This window comes from Rattus rattus, chromosome X, assembly GCF_011064425.1.
Source record: "Rattus rattus isolate New Zealand chromosome X, Rrattus_CSIRO_v1, whole genome shotgun sequence".
Classification (NCBI taxonomy): domain Eukaryota; kingdom Metazoa; phylum Chordata; class Mammalia; order Rodentia; family Muridae; genus Rattus; species Rattus rattus.
Window position 1 is genome coordinate 128,227,262 of NC_046172.1, and position 27,121 is coordinate 128,254,382.

The window sequence follows — 27,121 nt, forward strand, 5'->3', positions numbered from 1 at the left end:
GAAGATCAGTCAGTGCTCTAACCACTGAGTCATCTCTCCAGCTCCAGGAAGGAGAATTTGTAATGGTGTCTTATTTAAAGGATTCATAGCAAGCCAGGCATGGTGGTTGACCCTTTAATCCCAGCACTTGGGAGGCAGAGACCAGAGGATTTCTGTGAGTTTGAGGCCAGCTTGGTCTACCCAATGAGTTCCAGGCTATTCAAGGCTGCATAATGAGGAAACCCTGTCTGGAAAAAAATCTAAAATAAATAAAAGGGCTGGTATCATGTTCATGGTATCTAAGAGATGGCTAGGCCCTGATGCTATTTCAAAGACTGTTCATTACTATTAGGGATCACCAACCAGCTAGCAATGAATCTTCATGCCCCACATTTTGCCTGCTTGATCCATTCTAGGCACACCACATATCCCACTCTGTAAAAGATCAAGTACAAATTATGCTGCTGAGAGGATGATCCCACAGCCTATGCTGGGCCTATGCTTTTGCCCTGTTGGTGCCCTTGCCAGTTTGGTCTTCCATCACTCCTTCCATGAAAGCTACATTCACAGGACAATGGAAGCAAAATTTTTATTTCTCTTGGGTGGGAAAGAGAACTAGGAGGTGGTTGTACATAGGACTTCCACCCTCCCAGAACCAAAGAAGACATGCTCTGCCACCAAATGGCTCCCTCTGCCCAAGTGAAAGCCCAAAGGCAGGTGAACACAGCGCAGGGCAAGGGCAACTGCAGTGAATAGTGGCTAGAGTGACTCAGGGAAGGGAGGGTCCAGGGCACAGGAAGGAAAATGGGGCTTCTTGGGGGATAAGACAGGTATGGGGATGCTCATTGCCATGGGAGCTTCTGGCTGGCACAGGTGCCAGCTCAAGTGGCAAGCTCAGGGCACCATAATGCGGTATGGGCTGCCTGGGATATGCTCATCACCCCACTTGACCACCAATGTGTATTCCCCTTTGTCTTTGAGCAGGTAGGAGACACTATAGAGGCGACTGCCCATGTGTTTCACCAGGATCTCTTCACAGGGTGTCCTTGGGCCATGCACGCCCACCAGCAACATGTTGTTACCTAAGATAGGAAGGAATAGGTCTTAGTGGCCTTAGATACTTTCTTTGGCTTTACTTGCTCTGAGCCCTTCTCACTATTCCACCTTCTGTCCCTTGCCTGATTATTAACATGCCCAAGCAAGCTTGTCATACTCCAGCCTTGCCACCCAGGCCACCAGAGGATAAATTCCAGCTCCTCTAGGACATTGGTATTTTGTCTATATGTATACCTGTGCAAGAAAGTAGAGGAGGAGGAAGGAGAAGCCACCATGAACTGAAGTCAAGGACCCCGAGGGCTGCCCAATTGGAGTTAAGAGCAGCCCAGATAAACATAGCAAGTAATAACTTGGGATTATCCATAGGAAAGTAGAGTCTAACAAGAGAGTAGTATCTTCCAAGCTCTTGTGTTGTTTAAGGCTTATTGTAAATATAAAGATTGTGTGTATTCTTTATCTGGGAACTAAAATGGTCTAAGGTGGGGTAGAAACCCTGGACAGGGATTAAATAGTTTCTACAACAGATCCCATGGAACTGGAATTACAGATAGTTGTGAGCTGCAATGTGGGTGCTATGGTGACCATCGTGTTATTTCTGGATTTTCACTTCCAGAAGCTAAAAATAGGGCTACTCACCTGCTTTGCTGCAATCAACTGTGAAGTTGCTCTTCTGGCCTACATAAGCTTTGCTTAGCCCCAGGCCTTTGGCTACTACCTTGCTGACATCAGCAGGACCTGGGCCTGAGGTTGCATGCTGGGGAACAGTAGCAACTTTAGTCAGAGAGTCCACAAACACAGATGATGTCTCATGGAGGCTGTGGTTGCTAACAAGACGGGGACCTACAGAATAGAATGGGCGAGACTAAGAAGCAGTTGAAATATCAAGGCATTGGCCACATACAACTTAACCTAAGGCTCACCTGTGACCTTGGCTTTGAAGGGGCTTCCCCCAATGTGATAGGGGCCACCATACTTGATGGAGATGAGGTAGCTGCCAGGTGCCATGGGGGTATAGGTGACACGGTAGCCCTCAGGGCACTCCTGGCAATCCATCTTCACCTTGGAGGGGCCATCAATGGTAACCGAAAGGGCACCAGCTCCTGCATTGCTTGTGTTCACAATAAACTCAGCTGGGCTCCCTGGAAAAATGGAAGGTCAGGCAGAGTCTATCTCACTGGTTTAACTGCATTCAGCTACCCAGCACAACCTCAATACTTCCAAATCCTTCCTGGTGCTAGGGCTGTACATTCACACTCAAGGCTGTATATCCACATTTGGAGCTGTACCCACAAACCTACCTGTGACACCACCTTCCAGGCCTGCTCCATAGGCGGATACTAAGCCTGGGTCCCCTCCATGACCAGGCTCCCCAACTCGAATCTTGAAGGGACTTCCAGGGATGTGAGTACCATTGAACTTGACATCGATCAAGTAGACGCCATTCTCTCGTGGGATGAAACGCACAGCATACTTATCTGAAATGAAGAACATGGTAAGGGATTGGGGTACTTTTTTGTGTGCAACTAGCAAATACTATCTGAAAGGAACAGTTTTGGTCAATAGCTCCTTCATTTCTGGTAGGAACCCAGCTGTTCCATGGAGCTCCCTCTGCTTCCAGAATTTTGCTGGGTATTCACCCCAATAATACATACATCCTGAGATCTAAGGCTATAGATACCTAAGAAATCTACGTGTAAGTCTTTTGGACTAACAAGCAAAATGCCCACATTGCTGTCTCCTTGGACAGTATGCTGTTAATACCATGCTGCCTACAGATTAGCAGGCACTGAGATGGGGAGGAATCTGCTTCAAGTCATGAACCTGGGGGAAAGGGAAAACTAGTGAAACTAGTGTGCTTTAATAGATTTGTCATTTCTCTGGCCCCAGGGATAGACTATCTCTCTGTGTCTCTGTGTGTCTGTTTCTGTGTCTTTCTTATGTATGACACTGCTGTAAGGTGTTTCTCTGGTGGCAATGATGGAAAGCCATTATCTTTATGGGTGCTTATCAATCTGGGGAAGGATTTCTTAGCTGAGGAGCCCAGTTCTGATTACTTCTAGAATCATTACTTTCCTGGTGTACATTCAGCCTAGTTCTAGTCAGCTAGGTCAAATGACTGGATGATTAGGCAGGGATAGAGCCTCACCTTGGTCAATCTCTGTGACATAGCACTCCTCCAGAGCTCCTGAGGGGCTATGCACCTTGGCATCAATTGCCCCTTTGGCTCCATTCAGGCTGACTGCAAAAGATGCTGGCTGGTTGACCTTTAACCCTGACTCCTAGAAGCACAGCAGATGCGGTTAGACAGGATGGATAGAGCCAGGGCAAATGGGAGAACAGGAGACCCACAGAGTCACTTACCCATCTGGTGTCCAACATGGTTTAAAGAGGGAGAGCCATTGATCTGTGAGGGCAGCAAGCCACAGCCATACCCCCAACCTCCTATCCCCTAGACAAGTTCTCTGCAATCACACCCAGGTAGCAGAAAAGCAAGGTGGCCCCACCCTATAGGTAGCACTTAGCTCTAACAGGCTGTCCCTCTTTAAACCTCAGCCCTGGTGCTCAATGGGCACAGGCTTCTGTTCAAAGCCTTTAGACCTGAGACACGAGAAAAACTCCACGCAGTAGGCAAGGCACTTCCTGCCAACCTCAAGCATGGGCTGTACCCGGCCAGAGCAGAAGCCTACCATCCAGAATTGTTTCTGGGTAGGCCACTCAGCTCAGGGCCAAGGCCTGCTTGCCATGGTGACTCTGGTCTGGCCGGGCCTAGGAGCCCCAGATGGGCAGTTTCTCTCAGTGCCTCACCTGAAGACTAGAAACAGTAAGGCGGCGGGCGTCACCAGACGGAGAAGCCACAGGCACCACGAAGGGGCTATCAGGTATGTGTTCCTCGTTGAACTTGACTGAGACCTCATAGTCACCTGGACAGAAAGAAAACATAAGGCTATACTAGAGGTGCCATATATCCCCAAAGGCTAGCCTAGGAAAAACCTCTTGCCTCCCACAGTCAGCTTGGGTGTCCCTGAAACCTCAAAATGGAGAATAAGACCCAAGTGGAGACCATGTAACACCTGGGTTCAACAGAGCCACACTCAAGTCCTACCTCTCCCCACCCATGACATTTCTGTCCCGAATACCTGGCTCCTGAACTACGTAGGCCACACCACAAGAGCCATCCTTTCGGTCCTCAAAAGAGATCTCAGCCTTGCTAGGGCCTTCAACAGCAATGGCCAGGCCTCCAGCGCCAGCTTCCCTAGTCCAAATGCCGAATTCCGCTGTAAAAAAGCAGTGTGAGCTCATGAAGCAGAGGACTGGTTCCCAGCCTCAGCCAAATCTAAGCAAAGCCAAGATCAACATGCCTGCTGGCAACTTCCCACAAACACCCATCTTGGCCCACCCAGAATAGCAATAATTAGACAAGTACACCTACCTGGTACTCCAGCTTCAGCCCTCTCTAGGCCAGGGCCTCCAGCACGGACCTTGTGAGCACCCCCTTCCCCCAGAGGTCCCACAGTGAACTGGAAGGGGCTCCCAGGTACATGCTGGCCCTTGTACTTGACACTGACTGTATGCATCCCCATCTCAGCAGGCACAAATCGGATACAGTAAGTATGGTTCTCTCCTTCTACAATCTCTGCCTCATGGGTCTTGCCTGATGGGCTGGTCACCTGGGCTGTCATATCTTGGATGCTAATTTCTACAAATAGAAGATAGCTTGGTGAGCAGGACCCTGTTTCTCTACTTATGTAGGGTTGCCCCAGGAACCCTCCTGATATTTTTCTTACCAGGAATCTTCAAGCTGAGGTCACAATGACTGCCAACATTGGCCACAGAAGGGGCACGTCGCCTGCGTGTGATACTCTCTTTTACCCGGCCCTCACCTGTCACCTTCACAGAAAAAGGACTGCCTGTAGGAAAAAAAAGTAGAGTCCATACTTTGCACAAGTTACAGGTGGGCACTGGGGTGTGTCCAGGAATGCTGCCAAACCATGGTGGGGAGGGGTATAGCTGCCACACTAACCAGGCACATGTTGGTCAGCAAATTTGATGTTTATAATGTAGTTTCCAGGCTCTGTGGGACAGTAGGTGACCCTGCATGTGCCGTCCTCCAGGTCCTCTGTGTTGATGTCTACTTTGCTAGGGCCCTCAATGGACAGACTGAGCCCACCATAGCCTGGGAGATAGATAGCAGCTATAAGCCAGAATGACAAGAAAAGCTGTATTGCCCCAAGTGGCAAGCCACCACTGCCTACCTGCATCTCTGGTGTCAATAATAAACTCTGCAGGCTCAAAGGTATGGCCTTCATGGAGGCCTTGACCAGAGACCCTTACACGGCTGGCATCACCTATCTCCGACTGGCTGATCACTACTGGGATGGGACTGCTTGCCACATGCTGGCCATTCTTCTTCACGTGTACCAGGTGCTCCCCTGTCTCCTTGGGCACGAAGGAAATCCCTAGGCATAGATAGGATAGGGCTATCAACAAGGTGTAGTCCCAAAATCTCCTTCATTTCTCTCTTTGTTTGAAGACAGGGTATCACAGGCTAAAATGTCTTTAACTCATTATGTAGCCAATGATTGGTTCCCCTTATTCTCCTACCTCCACCTCCCAAGTATTGGGACTATAGGTAATCACCACACTCCTTCCTTCCCAGAAACTCTTGCTGCCTCTTAACCTCTTACCCACGTGGCCATTACGCAACCGTTTCAGCAGACAGGGTTCCTCTCGACCTGAAGGTGGCACCACAGTGGCTGTGAGTAGGCTGAGGTCTGTTTCTGAGATGTTGATGGGGATATCAGCAGCAGAACCCACCTTTAGGTGGGACATACGCATGGAATCATCACCTGGTAAGGGTGCAAGCCATCAGCCACTATAGATCCAGCCCAAAGAGACTATACCCCAGTGCTGCCTGTTCCTGTCATTCCTCCTGATGCTCCCTACCTGTTACTCTGGCAGTGAAGGGGCTGCCTGGGATGTGCTGATCATTGTACTTGACTAGGATGCTGTAGTCACCAGGCAGCACAGGCAGGTAAGAGACACTGCATGTCCCATCCTGGTTGTCAGTGCAGCTGATTTCTGCTTTAGATGGACCCTCAATGGCCAGAGACAAAGCCCCCTGGAAAGTATCACAGATAAGAGTAAGAAATGTGCCCAGGCACACATTGTTGAACCTTTGTGAGTGAGTTGACTTGATGGCTCAGCATCGGTGTGAAGATAAGGTAGAAAACTCCATTCAGGATCATCTCCCCCCCCACAGCTCTCAGCCAACAGAAGACAACTTGGACAGAGCAAACCTAGAGCTTCTCCTTACCTTCTCCTGCATCCTTGGTGTTGACAGTGAAGGTGGCAGGTTTGTTGACCACTCCATGGGTAAGGCCAGGACCATAGGCAGTGATGTGACCACAGTTGACATAATCGACATAGAACTGCAGAGGGCTTCCTGCGGCCAGAATAGAAGCCACATGGAATACTAGCCTCATTCATGTGCTAGTCATTTTGTTTTTGTTTTTGAAATAGGGTCTTATGTTTCTTTGGCTGGCTTTGAACTCACTGAGAAGCTAAGGATGACCTTGAACCTCTGATCCTCCTGCCTTGAGGGCTATGATTATAGGCATGTGCCATGATACCTAGTTTATTCAGAGCCTGATGTATGCTAGGCCAACAGTCTACTAACTGACTTATAACCCCACCCCAGCCTGTCCCTCCTAAGATGATAGTAACATGGACCTAAGATGGAGTGGACAAGAGGCAATACACCTACCTGGGATATGCATATTGTCATAGCGAATGTCCATTTCATGCAGGCCAGCTTCACTGGGTGAGTAACGCACAGTAACAGTGCCATCTTTGTTGTCAGTGATAGAAGGCTGGGCCACCTTGCCAGAGGGCATTCGAACTTCCCCTACAGAGCAGTGGTTTCAGTGTCAGAACAAGAGATTGGAACACCCTGGCATCACTGATTTCCGAGTTCTTTCCTAGCCCTCACTCACCAGTGATCTCACCCTTCTTGATAGTGAAGGGGATGACAAGATCAAAGGGCCTCAGGCTGGTCACATCCAGTCCATTAACACCCACCATGGGCCTCTCTGGAATCTGCAATGGAGACAGAAGAATCAGGTGAGGGGCTATGAGAAGATATGGGGTTTCTCAGGGCCACATGAGACACCCAGATGGCCAACTCCAAGTGTCCCTATAGGTTACACAAATTGAATAACAGACCAGGCCAGGCCTTACCCATGTTTGCTGGCTACCCTGAGGATAGGTATACTGTGAAGGCAGCTGCTGAGGCCTTAATGGGGTCTGCACTGTTGGTTGGTCCCCAGCTAAAGCCTGTGGGGCAAAGTGAGACGGTTGAAGACTGTTGTCACAAAGGAACCTAGAAGAACAAGATAGGACTTTCCCAGATCTCCCTGCCCACCCATCCTTGGCCTCTTCTCACTGTAACTTGGAAGGGGCTGTTGGGCACATGCTCGCCACCGAAGCGCACACAGATGACATATTTGCCCGGTTGCGGGGCTGTGTAGAAGATGTCAAAGGTGCCATCCTCATTCTCCACCACGTCCACATCTACCTCTGAGCCATCAGGTGTGCACACTGTGCAAGTCACTTTGCCTTTGCCTGCTGCTTTTGTGTCCACAGTAATCACTGTCTCCTCTCCAATCTGGATGGTGGGGCCAATGCCAGCACCTGGGAAGGCAGAGTGAATCCCCAGAGGGGAGCCAGCAGGTGAGCCTAACATTTTGGCTACGCCCATCAGCCTGCTACCCATCCAGGCCTCTTACTGCTACAACCAAGCACAGCCAGCCCCAACCTCTAGCCCAACCCATACCCCAAGCTACAATGGTGAGTGGTTTCTCAGAAGGCAGGAAGGATTCTCCTGACCACCTCAAGCCCCTTTAATGAGAGAAGACCAACAGGTGGTACCCAGGTACCTGGGAAGAAAAGTNAGGNACCATCCAATCCCAGTACAAGCATTTACTGCTNCCTCCTCTGCCAACTCGGCTTCAGCTGGTACTATGGCCTATGCTAACTAATACCAGCATTCTGGCCAAGCCCATGGCTACCTGTACCTGTGGCCTGGTCCTGGGCCCCAGTGCTATGTGTGGATGAAGTGAGGCAGAGTCCTGCTGCAGTGTGGGGGATGTGAAACTTTCCTCCCTACCCAACCCCGAGGCCTGAAGGTGAAACTGGAGTTTCCTGACAACTGAGAACGCTTGCTCAAGCCAGAGGCTTGGAATGAAAAGCAGCCCAACACAGCCTGGCACAGGCAAGAGCAAGCAGCAGGGAGGCAGCAGGGTTAGCACCTATGCAGTGCATCACAGCAGGCTTGGCAAAGCAGTAGCAGCACCCAAGGAACAGGGGACAGGAGGCCCAAGCCACCACTGCAGGGTTGCCAGGGTAGAGAGCATCTGAGCAGCCTCTAGGGCCCCATAGTGCCCGAGGAAAGAGAAAGGACAGTGACATTATGATCTGGGGCTCAGCTGTGGAGGCTTGGGAGCTGTGGATTGTAAGGCCTGGCAGAAGAGCATCCCTGCAGCCCAGCCTCCCACAAGGAAAGCGTCTAGGAACACCAGACCTATTTGAGGACCAAGTTTAAAGCCCCCCCCTTGCCAGCCTGCTACCAAGCCCCCTTTTACCTCCGTCTCTCACCAGCTACATGAGACTCAAATAGCAACTTCAGTTATAACCCTAGCTGCCTGCTGTTTATGTTGCCAAGAGCTTCCTATATGCCTGTCCTATATCATCTAGCTAATGATTTTGTGCCTTCTCCTGAAAGCTATTTCATTTACTTTTTTTTGTTGTTGTTGTTCTTTTTTTTCTTTTTTTTCAGAGCTGGGGACCGAACCCAGGGCCTTGCGCTTCCTAGGCAAGCGCTCTACCACTGAGCTAAATCCCCAACCCCGCTATTTCATTTTCTTATTTCTGTACCCAGGCTCCAGGTGATCAGCAAGTCTTGACCATAGCATCCTGAAAGTTCACTTGTTAATTGGGCTACTGCTTCATGTCCTAATGGCCACTGAGCAGGCCCAAGACAACCTTCTGGCTTGCCTAAAGATGATTTAAGTTTCCTAGCTGGGCTCCCTGTCTCCATTCCACACATAATGACCAAGAAAACTGAGGTCACTCCAAGTCCCTGGCCTAATTCTGTCCTCTCCTATGCACATATATATGCCATCTCCACCCCATAGACTATTTCTACAAAGCAATTTAGCCTCTGCCACAAAAACCTAGCTACCTTAAATCCTGCCCTTGGCCATCTACCCAATTGCCTGTCTGACAGCCTTTAGAAGCCCATAAGTAGTTGTAGCCTCATATCAGTATCCCTGGGATGTCTTTGTCTTGGGGCAAACAAACCTGCCTGATAGGGACTGTCTAACATCATTGCTGGGGGAATGGGAAGAAAGAAGGAAAAAAAAGATTGGTCGCAGAATGCACTTTGGAGCTCTGAGGCTGGGCCAGGCCCCGCCATGCTGGCCACCCAAGCAGTTGACACTGGCACTACTGCACCACCACCCAGCCCCACCCACTCATGCACCTCCCCCAGCCCAGGACACAGAGGCCCCTGGGAGGCAGGGATGGAAGTCTGTGGATCTGACAAGGGCTAGACTCCCAGTGGGTGGAGGAAATCACCTTGTCCCCTGAGCCCATGCAGGAGCCCTTGTGAGAAGGAAGCACCTGCTGCCCATCCCCGGGGTGCTTCCCTGGGGTGCCAAGATCCCCAGACCCCAAAATCCCCAGTGAGGTACCTCCTAGGATACACTTCACCCCAAAGCTCTCAGCTGCAACCCAAGTTCTCAGATGGGGAAATGGAGGCCCAGAGAGGGGAGAACCAGAGCACTCATGCTTAGCTCCAGAAACCTCCCTGGGCCCTGACCCTCCAGCCCATGGCCTTGTCTTCACAGCCTCCCCAACTTTGTCCTTGCCTAGAGCTGCAGCTGGAACTGTCCTGGGAATGAATTAGCAATTAAGAGGAAAGGAAACTGCCTCTCTGGGCAGTAGGGGCATTGGGAGTGGCCCCAGCAAGCAGCTTACCTAGCCCGTGACCTCCGATTGACACTGAGGTGAGAGGGCAGAGAGCAAGGAGAAAGGTCAGGTGAGTCACTCAAGGGGGCGGGCCCCACTCCCACACGCCGCCCCAAGCAGCGAGCCCTTGCACACAGGCACACCCAAGCCCCGTGCCGAGCGACACCACGGCCGATAGTAGGCTGGCTCACCTGTGACTGTGCACTTGCTGGCATCCCCAGTGGGCACAGCCCGGACACGGTATGGGGAAAAGGGGATCTCATCACCACCATACTTGATGAGGATTGTGTACCGGCCTGTCACATCTGGCACATAGGCCACTGTGTATGTGCCATCATGATTATCTTGGATGTGTGTCTTCTTGGGCTTGCCTTCAGGGTCCTATGAGGCAAAGAGCAGGCAAGGAAGTTGGTCCAAGCCTAGCAAGACCTGGACTATCTCAGGTCTTTCACAAATACGTCAAGTACTAGTATAACAGCGATATATAACAGGGACACAGCTTCTGGGCCCTTCATCCCTCATGGCCCCAGTGGCTGCCTGCCTGTGGCAGAGACCAGAACTGAAGCCCCCCCAAAATCCAGCATTCTCTGACAAGACAAGAGATATGACCAGTTTGGTGCCCAGGCTCAGCCCTGGGCCTATCCTAGGGCACTATGAGCTTATATGAAAGATCTCAAGTGTTGCAACATTATACCTGTTCTGTGAGAATATTGCATGTAGGGAATCTGAAGGGCTACAGGTTTTAATACCATACCTAATAGCAATGAATGTATGTTTAGGAAAGCTTGTTTCTTTCAACTTGAAGAAAATTGTACACATCCTAATGTAGTTACATTAACAGACCAGAAGCAGAGGCCCTGTCCTTAGAGCACAGCTCCAGACAGACTAGTTAGCAAAACTGAGCTGCCTGCCTATCTGTAGTCCTACATCCCAGCTGCCCAGACCTGGTTCCTTGCCTCTCTTCCCTAGGAAGCTCACCGTAATCTGGACAGCCAACAGACCCTCCCCAGCATCCTTGGCATCAATGGTGAACTCCACAGGCAGGCTGGCAGGCACACCAGTGGTGTTGAGTCCAGGTCCACTGGCCTTCACCTTACTGGCATCATGCGTGGGCAGCACCTTGACCTTGAAGGGGCTGTGAGATTAAGGGGTTATTAACCATCAGAAAAGCTTAAGTATGTAGTCTGCCCCCAAGCAAGTGAATCTGTTTCTTACCTCCGTGGCACTTCTTCTTCACCATATAGCACAGAAATGCTATAGGACCCTTCTCGGCTGGGCACATAGTTGACAGTCTGAGTACCATCAGCATTGTCCACTACATCCACTGGCTCCACCAGGCCTAGCCCCGGTCCCAAAGACAGAACCTTAGGTTGGCTCTTTGTACCCATTCCCACCCCCATCTCCCTGAAGGACTAGGGCTGGCCCCAAAGACTAGACCTTAAGTTTTTAACACCCAATTCTAGGAATTCCTTAGGCTTTCCCCCGTGCTATATCTAGTCAGTGGCCAAGTCCTGTCCACTATACCTTTTCTAGGGTTCTGCCTGATTTTGTGGTTACCTGAAACCCTTCTACTATCAGTGCTAACCCACATGCTACTGGGCCTAAAATAAATATGCCTCCATAACTCCCTGTTACCAGGTATGTGAAGTCTCACCTTTGGGTCCCTGCACTTTGACCTGCAGTGGGGCAACTCCGGCTTTGCTTGTGTCAACCTGAAAGGACTGAGGGAGGTTGGCACGGACCATGCCTGGGCTTAAGCCAGGTCCAGAACACTTGACTTTAGATGCATCTGTCACATCATGTACAGGAACCTTGAAGGGGCTACCTGGGGATTGATACAGAAGGATGATAGCTATGTAAGACACTGTGAATATGGCAGAGTCCTAGTTTCATCCTTGTCATCATCTTCTCACCTGGCACTTGGTGACCACCATAAGTGACGTTAAGGCTATAGGTTCCAGCTTCATAGGGAATGTATTCTACCGAGCAGCTGCCATCTTTATTATCCATACAAGACATCTTGGCCTCTGAGGGACCCTCAACAGCCAAGCCCAGGCCACCTGTGCCAGCTCCCCTGGTCCAAACAGACAGTCTGTCATTACTTAGGGTTCCCAAGCCCATTGCCTGCCCCTGCATCCTCAGTGGCTCACTCACCTAGTCTCTACTGTGAACTTGTTGGGTTTGTTGGTGGTACCACTTTGGATGCCTGGCCCATGGACACGCACCCGGGAGGGGTCACAGCCCTCTGTTACAGGCACCTGGAAGGGGCTGCTGGGTACAGGGCTGCCATCATAAGTCACATCCACAGAGTGTACTCCTGGAGGGCAGGACAGGTCAGGAAAAACTAGGCTTTTCCACTTATTCCCTGCCCTTCCTAAGGTACCCCCAGCACATTCATACCTTCCTCATATGGAGTATATTCCACTTTGTATGTGCCATCACCACAGTCTTGCACATAGGTATCTGTCAGATTGCCTGAGGGGTTGGCCACACGGGCCTTGACATGTGGCCCTCCAGTCTGTGTAAGAGCCCGGGCATCTACACTGAACTCAGTGGTTGCCTCTCGGAAGACACCTGGAAAAGGCCATAGTGAGGAGGCTGTGGCTGTAGGACTCTTTGCACCCTGTAACTGCTACCCATCCCCTACAGCAGGTCTCCTTACCTTGACCTTCAATCCCAGGCCCATAGCACTGTACGCCTGAGGTATCTACAGCAGGCTCCACCTGTAGCTTGCTGGGGAAGTTGGGCACAGGCTGGCCACCATACTTGATGGTAACAGTGTAAGCCCCAGGACAAAGAGGAATATAGGTAATGGTGTGTGTGCCATCACCATGGTCCTGAATGTATACTTCAGCTGGCAGTCCTGCCTCAGAGCAGATCTCAATCGTCAACTCGGCACTGCCAGCACTTGAGCAGTCTACTTGGAACTGCCCTACCTCACCAGCAGTAGCCCGCTCCAGCCCAGGGCCTGAGCACTTCACCTTGGATGCATCAAAACAAGGAACCACATGGGCCTTGAATGGGGATCCAGGAATGTGGGTGTCAGCAAAAAGGATGTTGATGTTGTAGTCCCCAGGCTCAGTGGGCACATAAGACACAGAGCATGTACCGTCCCCATTGTCCAGGCATTCAAGCTGTGCTTCGCAGGGGCCTTCCACTGTCAGGCCAAGGCCACCAGTGCCAGCTCCCTTTGTATCAATGGTGAAGCGGGCAGGGGAGCCTGCATTGCCCCCCTGCAGCCCTGGTCCAAATGCCTTCACCTGAGGGAAGGAAGAAATAAGAAAGCAACTATCAGCCCAACCTTTCATATCTTCTTTTGCCCTAGGTTTCTTCCTTACCCAGAGACATGACAGGAATAGGCTGCCTAATAGGTCATCCATTCATCAATCATAAAAATAGAAATGACAAAGGTTCAGGAAAAATCTGGAGAAGATAGGGGACCCTAAGAAAGGAAAATAGGCTAGTCATGACGGTGCAAGCCTTTAATTCCACCCAGTAGAAGCAGGTGGATCTTTGTGATTTCGAGGTCCACCAGGTTTATAGAGTGAGTTCCAAGACAGCCAGGGCTAAAAGAGAGAGAGACAGAGACAGAGACACAGAGACAGACAGAGACACAGAGGAGAGGACAGGTGAGGGGAGGGGAAGGAGGGGATGGGAAAGGAGGGGAGGAAAGAAGAGAAGAGGAGAGGAGAGGAGAGGAGAGGAGAGGAGAGGAGAGGAGAGGACAGGAGAGGAGAAGAGAAGGGAAGGGAAGGGAAGAGAGAAGAGAAGAAAAATGGGTCCTCCCCTTATAGCCTCCCAAAACTAATTACCTTGCTGGGTTTGGTGGGGGCCACAGCTTCTACTGGAAAGGGACTGCCAGGTACAGGCACACCATCATAGGTCACTTCCACCTCATAAGGCCCCTCTTCACAGGGGGCACAAAACGTACCCACACTGTTGTCAGCTCCAGGCCTGGCTCTACCTTGCAGGGCACTGCTACACCCGAGGGACTCACAATCTTGGATGCTACTTTGCCTTGACCACCTGCACCCTTTGACTTTACTGTGAACTCTTGATCTTTGCCAACATCCACTTCTGTTGCAATGATGAAAGCAGAGAGAAAAGAAACAACCATCATTTATCCAGCATCCAGGCTGGATGGGGGTTGACTGGTCCTCAATGGCAATGGCAATTATAGCAACTACTTACTGTCAACAAGGCCAGACACCTTAATCTTGCTGAGATCAGGCTTGGAGATACTCCCACTGAAAATGGACTCTTGGTATGTGATCTCCTCCATAAGTGACACTGACACCTACTGGGCCCTGAAATGGGTACAAAGGACAGGGTCACTAATCAGTATCCTCAGCCTACAGCTATCCAGCTTGAACAGGTGTGTGATATTTGCTCCTCGGACCCCTTCCCAGGTGAGAAATTAGAAACCCCTTGCAGGAGTCTACCTAGCATACCAATAAGGAGGAGTATGGCGGCAGCAGATAAAGATAGCTACCTGCTGCACAGGAGTATACTTTACGGTGTAGGTATTATCATGGTGGTCAATGATGTCCACATCTCGCACTGCATCTCCCTTAGCCAGTCCTGAGAACTGAACATCCAGCTTGCCTTTTCCAGCAGTTTTAGCATTGACTGTGAAATGGGTGGGTTTGCCAAGCTCAACACCTGAGGAGATATAACAACAAAGTAAGAGGCACCCTACTCTGAGTTCCCTATCCTTGATTCTACTCAGCCTTCTATAATACACTCATCCTTACCAGTGCGATTTAGGCCAGGACCCTCAGCCTTCACTTTACTGGCATCATGAGAAGGCTCCACTTTGACTCTGATGGGGCTGGTGGGTGTGGCCTATAAGTGATGGGAAAAAAAAAACAACTGAGGATAGCATACCCCAACATTTAGCAGTCTAGGAACTGAAAGCAATAACACGCCTACCTGGTCAGCAAAAAGAACCATGATGGTATAGCTGCCAGCCCCACAGGGTGTGTATTTCACAGTGAAGGTGTCATTGTCATTACGGATGATATCAAAGTCAATATCAGCCTCAGTGGGGCCCACTACTCCAGGGGCACACTTGATACCAATGCTGACATCTCCTGTCATTGAGAAGTGGGGTAAGAAGAGGTTGGGACTTTATGGAGACAACCTGTGCACCTATCATCCCATTCAAGGCTAGACCTTACCCTGGCCCGCCTCAGTACAATCCACAGTAAAGTAGGTAGGTTCATGGGCCTTGAGCCCAGTCTTGGCCACTCCTGGACCATACACCTTGACTTTGTTTGGGTGGCTGCCAGCTCCCACATTCACCTGTAGGGCATAGGGGAAAGTGAAAAAATATGACAAGCCTGTGGCAGAGGAGATGAGAGGCTCCCTCAGTTACTGCTGGTAGGCCAAATATTGCTGCTGCCTTGGAACAACTTGCCAGTTCCTTGAACAGGTAAAAGTGAGTACATGATACTGTAATTCTGCTTCTAGAGAAATAAACACCTAGGTCCACACAAACACCCAAATGTTCCTACTAACTATTCGCATAGCCCAAGAGTAACACCTCACATATCCACAAAATAGACCTCATGTTTTCCATTCACACAATGGAATGGAAAAAGTAGTCAGCCATTAAAAAGGTATGAAGCATTGACATGCTATAAGTTGAAAAATCTTCCTATGACACTCAGTGGAAAAAAAAAACAAAAAGTCATACAACAAGCATGGTAGTGCACACCTTTAATCCCAGCACTCAGGAGACAGAGGCAGGTGGATCTGTGAGTCAAGGCCAGCCTGGTCTACAGAGAGAGTTCCAGGATATCTTGGTCTACATGGTGAGATCCTTTCTCAAAAAAAAGAGATAAACAAGAAAAGACACACACTAAAAAGGTCACACTGTGTGTAATACACACACACACACACACACACACACACACACACACACTACATCTATATGAAAGAAATGCCCAGAAAAGGCAAATCCATAGATCGGTGGTTGCCAGAGGCTAGAGAAAGAGAAATGGAAAGGATAGGAGTTTCTTTGGAGATAATGAAAATACCCTAGACTGTAGTGATGGCTGCCAACTACTCTTTGAATATACTAAAAGTCAAGTCCACTATAAATGGGTAAACTGTAGAGATGTTAAGCTTAATCTTGTTAAAATTAACAAAGGAGCTCTGGGATGGCTTACCCGGAAAGGACTATTGGGGATGCTGACACCTCCCCAAGAAACCATGGCTGTGTGCTTCACTGGCTTTCTGGGCACATAAGAACAGCTGTAAGTACCATTGCCATTGTCCTTGACTGTTGTCTCCACAGAGTGTCCTTCATTATCCTGTAAAGCAGGCAAAAGCAAGCATCCTGCTAGTCAGCAGCCAATCCTAAGAGCCTATCACTTCTGTCCCCAACATGGTAGGTATCCCACCTGAACTTGAACTCGAAGAGGGCCTTCCCAGCATGCTTGGCATCAACTGTGAATTCTGCTGGCTTGTTGATAGCTACACCAGTCTTCTCAATCCAGGCCCGTGCCTTCACCTAGTAAGAAAGAAGATGAGGGGGCTGGGATTTAGCTCAGTGGTAGGCGCTTACCTAGGGAAGCGCAAGGCCCTGGGTTCGGTCCCCAGCTCCGAAAAAAAAAAAAAAAAAAAAAGAACCAAAAAAAAAAAAGAAGATGACCAAGGTAAGGCCACCAAAGTCAGGCAGGAGTAATACAGAGTAGCAAAAGCATGGTGCTAGGAATACCAGCCAGGGTCTGGGCTCATGACCTTCCTGACAAGATGAGATAATGCCCACCACCATAAGCCTTCCCAAGCAAAAGCAGAAGAAAGATATGCTGAGGTCAGTGTTATGTGCACTTTACCCGGTCTGGGTGAAAATCCTGAGGTGCCTCACGGATGTCAGCCATGAAGGGACTGAGCCGGATATCCTCACTGTTACATAGCACATGAACAGCATACTCGCCAGCCTCCTGGGGCCAATAGCGCACATCACAAGAGCCATCACCCTTGTCGTCACATTCAATCTTTGCCTGTGATGGACCTTCCACAGAGAAACCTGACAACAGCCATCAGTTCTACTGGTGCTCTGGAGCCTGGGGATAGGCTGCCCTTGCCATCCTCTAGTCCAGGTACCCACTCTGAAGCCTCCAACTTACCCAAGGTGCCCACATCATCACCAATGGCCTCTACTACGAAGTCTGCTGACTTGCCAACAATGCCACCTTCCAGACCAGGACCCCATGCCCGAACCTTCTGATTGCCACACTCAGTGCCTACCTTCACCTCGAACGGACTGCAAGCAAGAACACCATACAGGTAAGCTCCAAGAGCCAATGCTATATGCTTGACGGCTATAGGAGGAAGATGCCACTGGCCCCCCACGAGATAGAAAGATGGCAGGGCTCAGAACATAGTGAATAGTAGAGGGAGCTTACCTGCGGCCAATGTTCTGGCCACCCCATGTGATGGTGACAGTGTATGTGCCAGGGATTGTGGGGTAATATTCAAAGCCATACACACCATCCCCTAAGTCCTTCTGCTTTACACGCTCTTCACCCTCTGCAAAACAAGGAAGAACTTAGGCCTGTCCAACCATGACCTGAGGTCTATCACCCACCACTGCACCAGAAAAACTTACTGGGACCCTTTACAGTGACCTTTAGCTCCCCACTGCCAGCGCCTTTTGTGTACACCTTGAAGTCAGCTGTTTCCTTCACTCGCACACCCTTAGGCTGGAGGCCTCTACCAACAGCCCGGCAGGCAGCTGGGTTACAAGCTGTGGGCAAATAATCCAGCTGAGTTGTGGGGAACTGGGGCTGGGTATTCCCTCCCTTGCTACCCATACAGCCAGGCCACTAGGACTGGAGGGTTCCTCAGAGTTTAGCCGACAGGCAGGTGAAGCACATGCAAGGAAGAAATTAAATGGGTCTAGAACCTGCACCCAAAGGAGAAACATGGCAGGCTTTCTTCCAGCTGCTTGAAATTAGCCCCAATCAATACTTCCACCCAGCCCTCCCCTCCAAGAGAAAGATGGATCCAAGTACCGTTGACCCTGCGGGCAGAGCAGAGAGCAGCAGGTTTCTAGACAGCTGGAGCGAGCTCTTCCGAAGGTAAAAGCATGGAGAAAAGAGATGAAGAGGGGCAAAGGGGAAGAAGAGAAAAAGGGCCCCAGTACGGGAAAGGAAAGATAGTGCTTGCCCAAACAGTGGAAGCTCAGACACGGGAGCTTCTAAACACAGGTTTCAGTGGAACAGTCCCAGTTGCCTACTCCTCCCGGGAGACCCAGGCCACAGCACCACAGTAGAAGAATATCCATGAGCAGGCCTACCTTGACCAACAGTGACAGTGTAGGGGCTGCGAGGGATGGGAACACCAGCGAAGGTGACATGTACTGTATGGACACCCTCCATGGTAGGCTGATAGCTACAGCGATAGGTGCTGTCACCCCTGGCCTCCAGCTGAGGTTCCACTGTGCCTTTCTGTCCTGTAGGGTCCTGGATGACAACTTCCACCTCGCCTATGCCAGCTCCTGTCCCAAGGCACAGACTCAGCTCTGGGACTCCAGCACAGCTCTCCCCCATGGCTGGCTGGGTCTTGGCTGCCTCCCCTCACCTGCAGTGAAGATCTCAAAGTAGGTAGTCTTGTTGGCGATATTGCCGCTGGGCTCCAGACCAGGGCCCTGGGCAGTCACTTTGCTGGCATCACCCTGTGACTTGTCCACATACACCTCAAAGGGGCTCTTGGCAATATGTTGGCCAGCAAAGAGCACAGTCACCTGTTCCCAGGAGGGACAGGCTGTGAGGGTAAGATAAGGGGCCCTTCACCAACTACCCATGGCCACCAGCTTCCTTCTCAGCCAAGGACTCACCTTATGAGTTCCTGTTACTTCAGGGACATACCAGACAGAGAAAGTACGGTTCTTGTCGTTATTGGCAGTCACTTTTGCCTGTAATGGGAAGAGTGTTAAAAGCAGCCTTTCCAAAAGGGGACACAGTAGAATCCTGCCCTGCCAATGCATAATCCTACCTCTTCCTGGTGTCCAGCTGGGTCCTCCACATATACCAGCACCTCTCCCTGTCCTGCACTTCGGGTCTCCACAGTGAATTCTGCTCTCTTCTTCACCATATTGCCTGTGGGCTCGATGCCTATTAGAAGATGAGGAAGCGGGTTGGGGATTTAGCTCAGTGGTAGAGCGCTTGCCTAGCAAGTGCAAGGTCCTGGGTTCGGTCCCCAGCTCCGAAAAAAAGAAAAAGAAAAAAAAAAAAGATGAGGAAGCCATGAACCAATTGGTAGGGCCACTCCTCACCTCTATACCCTGGTTCCCAGCACTAAAGGTTTATGGACACAGCATTAGAGACTCTATCCCTCTGTAGGCTCAATGCCCCTCCCCCAGCTAGACACAATCCAATCAGGCAGGTTTGTTCAGTGTAAACCCAGCATTGAGCCTGGTCTCAGAATCCAGCCATGTGTACTGTTGCCATCAGGACAGGCCCATGACCGTTCTCTGAAATAGTCTGGTTTGCTGCACTTGTTTCCCAACTCCTTGCACCTGAATGATCCTGACTGCTCCATCTCCAATTATAGAATAGCAGTATGCTGCATCCTCCTTCTATCAAGAAGCTTCCTACAAGTCAGCATGACTTAAAGAACTTATCAGTACTCCCTTGCCAAGGCATCATTTCTGACCAAACCTGATCCATTCATCCTCCTCAAGAGTGATTATTTCATTGTCCAACAGCCATGACTCAAGACCTCTTAGGACCCAAGTTGAAAGAGAATACTGTATGTTCCATGGGCCAGATATAAGTGCTCAGCCCCTTGGAATGCCACTGAACAGGCCCCCTCACCTGGCCCATAGGCTCGGGCTTTCTTTGGGTTCAGTTTGGGCCGAAGAGGAGCCCCTGGCTTCAGTTTGGCCTTGGGAAACTGAGACAGGTAAGTCATAACAGAATGCTCATCTACGTTGGGGTCCACAATTTCTTCTGGGGTAATCACCTGTTACAGACAGAAGACAAGAGCCATTGGGTCTCTCCTCACTTTGACCAAGCACCCCTTAGCTGCAGGGGACAGTTAAGGAGCATACCTGAGGAATGCCCAGCCAGTCGTCAGCCTGCTGCATGGCTTCCCGTGCATTGTTCACAGGCTTACTAGCATCCCAGGAGTCCCAGTCAGGACATAGGCCTACAACACAGAAAACAAAATATTGTGAGTCTGGGACTACAGAACTACCTTCTAGGCTGACTAGATAGTCTTAGTCCAAGATCCCCCATCTATGTGCCCCCTCACCTGGGGCACAGCTATCAACAAGTGCACCCAGGGCCCGGCCACTCTGCCAGTCTCGACTGAAGTTGGTAATGGGCAGCTGTGGTAGCTTGTTCTGAATCCAGCCTAGAAGCCTCTGTTTGGGTGTTTGCTTCTTGGCCTCCTCATCCTCTTCCTCATCCCACATGGGCATCGAGATGGAGTAGTGCAGGATCAGGGTCCAGATGAGTCCTAAGATCAGTTTCAGATTCCCATCCACAATGGCCTTGCTGTCTGTGGAAAAAAAGGTGGCAGCACTGCACAGTTAGGGATTTCCCTCACCAAGGTCAGCAAGGAGGGACCTAGGTCAGCAGCACAGCCAATCAATTAGATGACAAAAGGCCCCTCCCAACTAGGGGTATTAAGTGGATCAAGCTCCCTCTGCCCAGGGCCTCTGAACCATGTAAGAAAATATTTAGTGATAAAGGAAAGTTTGAGAAGACACTCATAGATACATGATGATAACATAATGCAATAAGAGGGACTCTGCCAAAAACCCCAAAGCCCAGAAAGAGGGTGGGAGAACAAGTGAGATGAATGCTTTGCAGCTGCTGAGATCAAGACCTGCCCTAATATCTTGGGATCTATGGGAACTAAGAGAAGTGGCTCAGTCCTGACTGGCCAAAAACAGGGCCCCTGACCTCAAGTTGGGCTGGAACCAAAGAAGAGGAAGGCTAAGTTGGCAAAGAGTAGTTAGGAAATACAACTGCTGCTCAGAGTGGGGATAAGGCAGAGGGGGGTGTTGGTAGGATCCTTGTGTAAAAAGGGTGTGAGCTCCACCCTTTGCTACTTCCTTGTCCCCCACCAAGCTAGTAAACAGGGGTGGCAAATAAAGAGGGCTGGCCAGGGAAGGGGTACAAGTCAAAGGAACTATGGTTAGTTCAACCCATTGAGGCTTATAGGGAACTCCTGGGGTGACAGCTGAGTTAGCCTGCCTTTGGTTCCAAGAACCACTTGGGAACCCCTGTTACAGGGGCCTTGCATTTTGTCAAGTCCCGTTGTTTCAGCATAACCTGCTTAGATGCTACTCACCACCCAGTCTAGTTGCTACCTAATGGGCTAGGTCTCCGGAAGTCACTAGGCTTGCCACAAGGGAAGTGGTTAGGGCGGGCACCCTAAATACCCATCACTATGGCAACTCCCCTGAGCCCCACCCAAAGCCACCTCTTTAACCTCCTCAAGGGTGGATGGCTTATGGTGAGTAGCATTTTCTAAAGCTCATCTTTGGAAACCCTACAGAACTTCCCTGTAATCAGAGAATGTTGATCTAGTGAGTCAATGGGGGAGGGTCATGAAAACTAGGAGGATACCATTGAGAGAGCAGATAACATTCCAGCCCAAAGGGAAAGTAACTGAAAAACTACTACTGAGCCTCTCAAAACAGAGTGATCTTTCCGATTCACAAACAGATCCTGGCCCTTTGTGGATGTTTTTCATTGTCCCAAAATACGGAGAGGGGGGGGGGGGGTTCAAAGAAGACCAAGGACACAAGGATCCTGCCCTACCTAAGTCATAGGTCCAGCCAAGAACCCCCAAGGAGACCATAGTCCTTGGTAGCTTCCAAGGGAAAGAGCAAAAGCAGACCCATCATCTTAGTAAGGTACATCTGGTCCCTCCCCTAATCTGATTAGGTGGGGGGCTATGCCAGCTTCGTACTCCCCCCCCCAGTGGAGGAGAGGATCAGGGCCCAGGGTTGGGAAGCAGCCTGGTTAGATGGCCCCGCCCCATCCCACCCCTTATCCTCAGCCCCTGGGCCAGCCGGCCCCCTCCCTCCCCTAATCACTGCTGCTTTCCAACATTTTTTTGCCTTATATGGCAAAGCTCTGGGAACTAGGCCTGCTCCAGCCAGCTCACAAGAAGGAGGGGAGAAAGAAGGGGGGAGGAGACCCCCCTAAAGAGCTGGGGTGTGGCCTGCCTCCCCACATCCGGTTGCCCCCCTCCAAGACTCAGAAATGACTCAATGACTCAGCTGGCTAGACTGGGGGCTGGGACTGGGGGTAGGTTTTCATACATCCACTGAAAAGCATGCCTCTATGGCATTCCAAAAAAAAAAAAAAAAAAAAAAAGATGAGACTCAAATCTGCTCTCTAAGGGCCCAGGAGAACCTTGGTCCCTCACTGGATTAACAGCCTGTACTATTGCAAAGTTGTGAATAACAGAACCCCCTTTCTATTATGGAGAAAAGTCCATTCTTCTACTCTCCCTGTTCCACATTCCCATGTTACCAATTCTGGTGCCTGTCCATGAGCAACCCCTACTTTGTAAAAGGCATGGGATTCTGCAAGAGACAATGCCAATGCCAACCTCTCCAGTTCAAAGACATGGGCACTGGGCTAGCAGTAAACCGTGTGCACATTGGAGCACCTTTCAACCAATCTCTGTGTTCTAGAAGTACAAAACCAAAGTTTACATGGAAACAAGAATTTGAGTCATGATAGACAGCAAAGCTGGCAACCAAGCATATACTACAGCCAAGTGCCCAAGTGCCTCCAAGTCAACCACACTCAATACACCCGGAGTACACTGGTGCCAGCAATGCATCTCTTGCCCCCCTCCGAGTTCAGCAAAAAAAGATATAAACTGGGAATTTGAACTATCTCCAATGGGGAAGCAGGTTCCAGGGCAAGAAGTTGAGGGAGTCCTACATAAATAGAACAAACTGCAACCTTCACTTTAGAACTGCAGAGGCAGCCGAAGGCTAGAAGGGTACTTTTTAAATTATTGTAGGTGAAAAGCATGGATATCCCCAGGAATGGGGTGCGGCTCTCAGGGGCAGAAGCCTAGTCTGTGCCTGTCCCACCTCGGGTGCAGCGTTGGGGGCGCGGCCTACAGAGGATGTGAGCTCAGCCTGGGAGCAGGCCAGCAGGGCGCAGAGGGCGGGGGCGCGTAGCGGTTCGCACGCTCCCCAGGCCAGCTTGCGCGCCTTTGTTCTCGAGGACCTCGAAGAACAAGGCGGCTGAGGGGCCTAGGGGAACCGTTGGTTGTGCTTCAGCTAGGGAGGAGAACTGAGAGGGAGCCTCTAGAGGGGAAGAGAGGAAGAATTGTGGTGACCACGCCCGCACCCGCGCGTGCCCCAGTGTGGCCCGCGCTCTCACCTATGGACACGAGCTTGATGCTCTCACGGTCCAGGAATTCAAGCGCCACCGACACATTTTCCAGCTGCATCTGGCGGAAAGTGGGTCGTTGGTTGTGCTTGCGGTGCATCTTCTTCTGGCTGAGTACCTCAAGCAGCGCGATGAGCCGCAATCCATCGCTCAGGTCCGTCTGCAGATTGGCGATGCGCTTGCTCACGCACTTAAGGTGCTCATTGCACCAGCGGGTAAATGTGTTCTGCTGGATCTTCTTCCATGGTGCATCTTCTGCTAGGTCTTTTTCGGTAGCCGGCATCTCAGCGTCCCGTGTATCAATACCGCCTGCCGGAGACGCGCCTGCCGCACTCTGGCCGGAGCGGGAGTGAGAGCTACTCATTTTGAGGCGCGAGGAACCTAGGGGCGGTGCTGCAGCCTCGCCGATGGGACGGCCCTTTAATTAAAGTAGTAGGCACCTCCGCGCAGGAAAGACGAGGCACAGAACAGAGGTTGCACTGCGGAAAGAGCGAGCCCTTTAAATGGGGGCGAAGGGCGGGGCTAGAGGCAAGGTTTCCTTGGGGCGGAGCCTCTGGGTGGGGCTTGTGGACCGCGCCCGCCCTACCTCGCCCCTCCCGTTGGAATGCTCCCACCATCCCCCCATCCCCCACCGCTGCCGCCGCGCCCCCGCCAAAGCAACTCAGCTCCCCTGCTTCAGAAGGGTTTTTGATCCCCAAAGAGCACAAAAAAGTCTAGCAACATCCGTTACAGTACTACAGGAAGCGGACCCCAGATCTAGGAAAACTTGAGCAATTCTGTCACAGAGTTGCTCAGCTCCAGCCGTCACAGAATTGCTCAGCTCCAGTCGGCACACCCTTACAAGGGACTTTCTTACCCCAGGGTCCCTGCAGAGGGCGGAGCTAATAACGTTCCCGTATCACTTGGGCTCCGCCCCAACCCTGTACCCTGCTCTATCTTCATTCTCTGTTCTTCCTAAGCTAAGCTTAGGATTCTCAGCCACAGTCTGGTCCACAGCTATGCGAAGAGTCCAATCCTGAGAGCAAACCTTTCCACAGCGCCTGACGCTGTTGCGAGCTCTTTGTGTGCACAAGTGCTGTCATACAGGACTCTCATCACCTACATAACCACCCACAGACCCCTGGCACTCGCTACCCATCTCCGCTGGTCTTCACAGGCTCCATGGCCCTGGCCTGCACACCTGTACAGGCCCATTCCCACCGTCCTCTCTGCCGCCTAGTTCCATCCGGGAGGAAATGGGGCTAGCACTGGGACAAGAGGCCGCCAACACTGTAGGACCAAGCAGCTTTCCAAAGGTCCAGGGCATGCCAATGGGCACAATCAGAAGGTGCCTGCTGTGTGATGCATGTAGATGGGTACAACTTGTACCTGCCTAACTCACTGTTCCATCCACCTTGGGCCCTGAGGAGTTTTGAGGGGAGAGGGCTTCTCTGGCAGAACAGCCCCAAGCTCAGGGATAGGTCCAAGATTACTGAAGGAAGGAGAATCACCAGACACCAAGGCTTGCTAAAGAGCCTGGGTGTGTTCCCTGAGTAGTGTGAAGCTATTTGCTAAAAGTTAATTTTATGACAGATATTTTCTGGAGATAGTGATGAGGAGCAAAGATACAGAGACAAGAAAACTGTGGGGATATTCCCAACCACCCTCTTGAGTTAAGAGGATTCATTTTACCTATGTCTTTCCCTTGGTAGACTCCTTCCATCTACTTTCTCTGTGTTTCAAGCCTCCCCAGAATGTTAAAACTGTTTTTCCAGAAAGGCAGGTCTCTATCCCTATTTCTCAATTCTGGCTGGAGCTGGAGAGATGGCTCCGTGGTTAGAGCACTGGCTGCTCTTCTAGAAAACCTGGGTTCAATTCCCAGCACCCTTACAACTGTCTATAAGTTCAGGTCCAGGGGATCTGACACCCTCACACAGACATGAATGCAGGCAAAACTATGCACATAAAATTAATAAGTAAAAAAAGACCAGTGGCTGAAGAAGGCCTTGGGTTGGCTAACATGTCATGCCCAAATATGGTTGACTCTCCCATGGCCTGGAGTGTCTTCATTGCCTGTGGTGACACTATGATAGGACTTTGATCATAATGGGCATCACCTTTCAGCATGGTCATCTTGAGATTGTCTATAATATTACCAGTCAAATAACATTTTCAGTAGAGAACCACCACCCCATCCCATCACCTACATAAAGAAGAAGATATCCTCTCCTTTTCTGTTTTCATAAGTGAGACAAAGGTTGAGTTGGAGGACAGGATGGCAGAACTGTGAAAGGGTAACCCAAATGGAAACTTCCAGTGATGTTATTCAAGACACGATTAGGGTAATATTTCTGGTCCCCCTGACCTATTGGAGAGCAAATCCCCATGTATGGAATTGCATCAATAAATGATTTTCCACTCAGTGCCATTTGGGTGGATCACCTGAGTTCATCAATTTACAAAGAACAAGGAAAATTGAACCATAGCACAGAGAGAGCACAAAGAACTTGCGTTTCCCAGCCCTGTGATTTGGCTATTTAGGGAGAAAAAGGGAATTGGGTGGGGGGACATTCTGTGTGGACAAGTGTCACCACCAGATGTCGCTCCATCCCAAAAACCCAGATGGGGCAGCCCCAGGAAGCCAAAATCCAACTCTTTCATATTTTCCCTTATTTGGAGTAGATTCTTGGATGTTAGACACACCCCGCCCACCTCCCCACCCCATTCCTCTCAGACCCCAGGCCAGGCCCTCCCACAAAGAACTGTAGGCCCAAGCCCACCAGCTATATTGGGATCCTGAAGAGCTATTTCTAGACCTGTGTAGCCAGGGGGCGCCAAGGAGGAAAGGAAATAGAAAATCCCCAAAGTGAGACCAGTGCCCTTAAGGTAAATCCAGGTGTGGAAGAAAAGTACAGTGATTTCCTGAGCTCTCACCTTAGCCAGACGGTCTGGAGCTGCAATTGACTGCGGGTGGATTTCACCCACTTTTTCTGGCCCCAGTCTGGCTTTGGGATCTAGGAACGCTGATGCTTATGTCCTGGCCGGCAATGACCATCATATTCAGAACCAACCTGAGACAGGACCCAGACTGAAAATCTAGCTGGCCGTGCTCCTCACAGCCCTAGAATCAGCTCCCCATGGCCAACCCAACAGGGAACTCTTGTATCCACCCTTATTTCATTTCTCTTGTGTCCATGCTTGACATTGGCTGAACAATGTCTTTCCAAGTTGTCACTCATCCTTATCCTAATCAGGGTACTAGTCTCAAAAGACCTTTCCCAGAAAGGTACACAATGACCAACCAGTTGATGGGTGCCCATGCCTGTACCCATCTCCTGCCAAACGCTCAGATACCAACCCCCTTTTCAAGAACTCCTCCCTTGGGCTCGAGCTCCCAGATTCCTGGGCATAGACACAGTAAGTTTGTGGCAAACTATGCAAGGCTATCTCTGGACACCAACGCGATGCCTGGGACCTGAGTCCACACCCAACCTGCACCTGGCCTTGGCCTCTCTGACTGCTTTCCAGAATTCTACCCAGTTGGGGAGCCGCACATCCACTATCTGAGGACTATTCGGCGTGGAGCTGACCACAGAGCCCTCACCTGCTGTCCCTGCAACCGCGGGGTGGCGCCCAGCTCTCCACGCCTGCGCCGGAAGCCTGAGAGCTCCACTGGCGTCCGCTGCGCGCCGCGC

At 50.7% G+C, this 27,121-nt stretch overlaps 1 protein-coding gene across 1 annotated transcript; it reads right to left on the minus strand.

Annotated features, from left to right (window-relative positions):
• Positions 1 to 542: 542 nt before the first annotated feature.
• On the minus strand, positions 543 to 27,121 carry Flna (filamin A). Its single transcript, XM_032889607.1, is given in 52 exon segments — positions 543 to 1,061; positions 1,672 to 1,875; positions 1,956 to 2,174; positions 2,334 to 2,510; positions 3,182 to 3,314; positions 3,841 to 3,956; positions 4,173 to 4,310; positions 4,466 to 4,732; positions 4,821 to 4,943; positions 5,057 to 5,209; positions 5,289 to 5,492; positions 5,721 to 5,882; positions 5,980 to 6,154; positions 6,333 to 6,478; positions 6,800 to 6,940; positions 7,029 to 7,131; positions 7,273 to 7,368; positions 7,478 to 7,725; positions 10,072 to 10,095; positions 10,254 to 10,443; positions 11,041 to 11,197; positions 11,278 to 11,401; positions 11,717 to 11,887; positions 11,976 to 12,136; positions 12,217 to 12,379; positions 12,463 to 12,636; positions 12,725 to 13,322; positions 13,875 to 14,014; positions 14,017 to 14,139; positions 14,254 to 14,292; positions 14,295 to 14,324; positions 14,327 to 14,369; positions 14,555 to 14,724; positions 14,817 to 14,907; positions 14,995 to 15,155; positions 15,243 to 15,366; positions 16,236 to 16,379; positions 16,470 to 16,492; positions 16,495 to 16,579; positions 16,905 to 17,098; positions 17,199 to 17,335; positions 17,478 to 17,601; positions 17,681 to 17,818; positions 18,371 to 18,571; positions 18,655 to 18,817; positions 18,911 to 18,988; positions 19,069 to 19,187; positions 19,890 to 20,037; positions 20,126 to 20,223; positions 20,329 to 20,577; positions 23,439 to 23,926; positions 27,031 to 27,121. Coding segments are annotated over 51 exon segments (7,950 nt in total). The 5' UTR covers positions 23,812 to 23,926; positions 27,031 to 27,121; the 3' UTR covers positions 543 to 873.